General features: G+C 38.9%; 1 protein-coding gene across 1 annotated transcript in view; it reads right to left on the bottom strand.

The window, feature by feature from the left end:
- Positions 1–2,272, bottom strand: part of GCLM (glutamate-cysteine ligase modifier subunit) — a 3,302-nt gene extending 1,030 nt beyond the window's left edge. Inside the window, exon 1 of the mRNA XM_026655674.1 lies at positions 2,161–2,272. Within this exon, the coding sequence (XP_026511459.1) occupies positions 2,161–2,230 (70 nt within the window). The 5' untranslated portion in view covers positions 2,231–2,272. The remainder of the gene's footprint in view (positions 1–2,160) is intronic.
- Positions 2,273–3,509: the final 1,237 nt, after the last annotated feature.

The raw sequence follows: 3,509 nt of genomic DNA, 5'->3' as shown, positions 1-3,509 counted from the left end.
AAAGCACTTGGTGGTGGCAGAGTATTAAAATTTAACCTTACCTGGTAGAAATAAGCTTAGGGGGTCTTTAATGTGGGTCCCCACATCTGTACCCTAAAGTTCAGAGTGGGGAGGGAACCTTGACAGGAACAAATCCCACAAACCCCACCCTGCCTCCCCTCTCATGATAGTTATTGGTGTGTATTAATGAATTTTCAATTTGTTTTGGTCTGCAGGTTGCAGTTGGAGTTTCAGAGGATACTGTGGTTCTAGCCAGCAATTTCCAAGGGTCACCTGGACTACAGCAACTTTGCCGATGTGTTTCATCCCTGATGAAAGATTGGTGGACCTGGAAATACGTCATGGGCATCCTGCTGCCTTTTGAAGTCATATTCAGTTTGTTGGCATAGCCTCTTTAAGGACTTATGTGGTACGGTTTGTTGACAAATCAGCATGAGTTTTACTTGGTTTAGTAATGAGTCATTTATTTTACAGTATCACAATTCTGGGTGCTAGCTTCTGGCAGCAGAGGTGTTAACTCCCTCCTTTTCAGTAGAGTAGATACTGGTTTGGTGGCCTTGGTTTAAGCAGGCTGCTAAGCCCTAGTACTGTGATGCTTGGAATTTGAGCATCAACAAGGGGAAGGCAGGTAACAGAGAGAGCATTGATGGTGCTGACCATTTTCACTGTTCCCAGGCCAGACTGCCTCAAGAGCTTACTCTAGTACGGAATTAATAAATTTGCGGCCTCTTGCCCAAAAATTCAAGATATCTGTATTTGTCCTTACTGGTTCCTGCCATTCACAAATTTGCTTAAATAATTAAAACATATTTCTTTCAGCAGCAGAGGATGCCCAGGAGCTAAAGCATAGACCAAATGTAGCCCAGGTAGCTATAATTTTTCAACTCAGCTCTGAATAAGAAGATGGGAGATTCCTTAAATAGTGGTGGAAACTACACCCTTTCTCCACATGTTGAACTTGCTACCTCTGCAAGTCCAACCTGCACCTGCATGAAAGCCAAGCTATTTGCAAAAACAGGTTCCCTTGCAAGGCAACAAAAGAGAGCTGAAGATTTGTATTTTATAGTTTACATAAGCAATCAAACAAATTTAGAAGCGCAAGTATTAATTCTTACTATTTAAAAATTAACTAATGAATAGCATTTTATGCTGGCATATCCATTGCTCAAAATGTACTGATACTTGTAAATGGCCAGGCAGTTTCTGAATTCCACTACAAAGTCTCATTCACTCCCAAATCAAGCTTCATCCAGGTACAGTCTAAAGTAATTTAGATCATATTTAATAAGACCTTAAAGTTTCATTCTACTAGACACATTTTTGTTAGCAAGATTCACCAGGTAATTAAACACACAAATAAGTACCTTACTAGAAAAAAATTGATCTCCACTACACTTTTGCCTACAGCCATTTTAGTTAAACTGAGGAAGTGAAACAAAAGATCTTGTCCAAGTTATTTTAGTTTACAGTTCCAGCAATGCATTTGTTTAGATGCGAATAGGCTGAATCAGATTAATCCAGATTCAAGAAGAACCAATTTAATATTTTAAGAAGATTATTTTATAACAGCATTCTGAGGAGATGGCACCACAGGAGGATTTTGGAACCCAGAAGAGAAACTGTGTGATTCTACTATAATGTAGTAATTAAGTCACCATGTCATCACAGATATAAAAAAAAACACTGACAAACTTTACATTACATTACAGGTTAAACAGGGCTCTCTCATCCTCTACCTTCAAACATACTATTTCAGGTTAACCAGGGGTATGTTGCTACAAAGGCTTTTTCATTGCCAGCTTCTGTGTGACGCTCTTCCATGTCTTTCATTGTTCTGAAGGGTACAGAATGACACTTGAGACTACATGCTTTGCTGGAATTAATAAACCATAAATTTTAAACATGGTACAGTACACAATACTTTTAGATAAGACATCCCTTCCCACTGCTTTATTGTTTTCCTATTACAGTATCCCAGAAGTCCTGTTGTAGGATTGCTTTTTTTTTTTTTTCTTCTTAAGGCAAGCACATAAGAACTTGTATACCTCTATATCATTTATTGACTTCATCTGAATCCAATGCACAGGGCTTTAAAGGTTAAAAAAAAATTGCACTCAAATTGCTGTTAATTTTGTCAAGTAAGTTCAACTACAGCCTTACCTTTTGGATCGTTATGAGTCAACAGCTGGATGTCAAATTGTTTTGCAAATGCTGTGAGGTCAGGTGGCATCACACAACAGGAAGCTAAATTTACCTGGTTACTATGTGGTTTCACCTGAAAGAGAGAGAGAGATCCTTCAGATGGAAAGTCACATTAATAGGTTTCTTCTACTTTAGACATGTATAAGCATCCTTTACTGTTGAATAAAATCTGCTCTGTATGGTTATTTTGAACATTTTGACTTGAACCTTGTTTTAGACTCCAAAAAACTGAACAGAGCACAAGCCTGATCCTGCAAGATGCTGTCAAGCACACAAGTCCTATTGGCTGTAGTGACTGAACTCATCTCCTTGCAACATAGGGCCCAGAATGATGACAGGGTCTCACTTCAGTAGACTATGCATAATGAATAATGTTTGGCTTCTTGTCTATTGTGGTCATTAATATCAGCAGCCCTTTGTTTCAGTAAAACAGGATGCTAGTTCTAAAAGAAAAACACTAGACTACAAATAATGCAATACATAATTAATTTTCATTCTTCTTGTGGATAGAAATTTGCAGCTGTCCACACACCTAACTAGGGGCCAAATCCAAAACCCACTGAAGTGAAAGGGATTTTTCTCCAGTGAATTAAATGACTTCGGATCGGGCTCTCACAAAGAGTACACACATTCATCATGTCAGAACATTAGTGGCTAATACTGGCCAGAGTAAGATTTTTTCCCCCCTCCGCTTTACTTAAGTAGGACAGCAAAAACAGTACAAATCAAGACTCTTATCAAGACCCATAAGGATACATAGTTATGAATTTATATCACTTTTACAGAGCTTGGAGGATTCTGAATAAACAAACAGTTAACATACACTAATAGTAATATGATTAGAATGTAATCAGCTCAATAACAAGCACATGGCACAGATAAATGGAGACTTGCACGATTTGAATGTTATGGAAGTGACACATTCAGTCTCTGGGAGAAGGTCAGTTACATTCCACAAAGAACAGTTCCCATTGTTTGATCCATGTGCAGAAGGACACATAATTTGCCTAGCCTTTACAGTTAAGCTTGGTATTCTAATGATATCTTCCTGAAAGGAACTGTATCCAAATAGAGGCTAAAAAATGTAAAAAGATTCAGGTAATATTCCTGGGGGAATTCTGTGCCACTGCGCACGTGCAGAATTCACGTCCCCTGCAGATTTCTTTACTTCCCCACAGAAAAATGCCTTCTGACAGGAAAGCAAAGGGAAGCTGCAAAAGCGGTCACATGCCCCTCTCTAGCAGCACAGGGACACCATTTTGGGTTCCTAGAGCAGCTGGCAAAAAGGTAAATCACTGCGGGGTGGG

The sequence above is a fragment of the Terrapene carolina genome, unplaced genomic scaffold (genome assembly GCF_002925995.2).
Source record: "Terrapene carolina triunguis isolate 2854851 unplaced genomic scaffold, T_m_triunguis-2.0 Scaffold210, whole genome shotgun sequence".
Classification (NCBI taxonomy): domain Eukaryota; kingdom Metazoa; phylum Chordata; order Testudines; family Emydidae; genus Terrapene; species Terrapene triunguis.
Note: the sequence above shows the minus strand (reverse complement) of the source record. Positions and strands in the feature narration are given on the sequence as shown.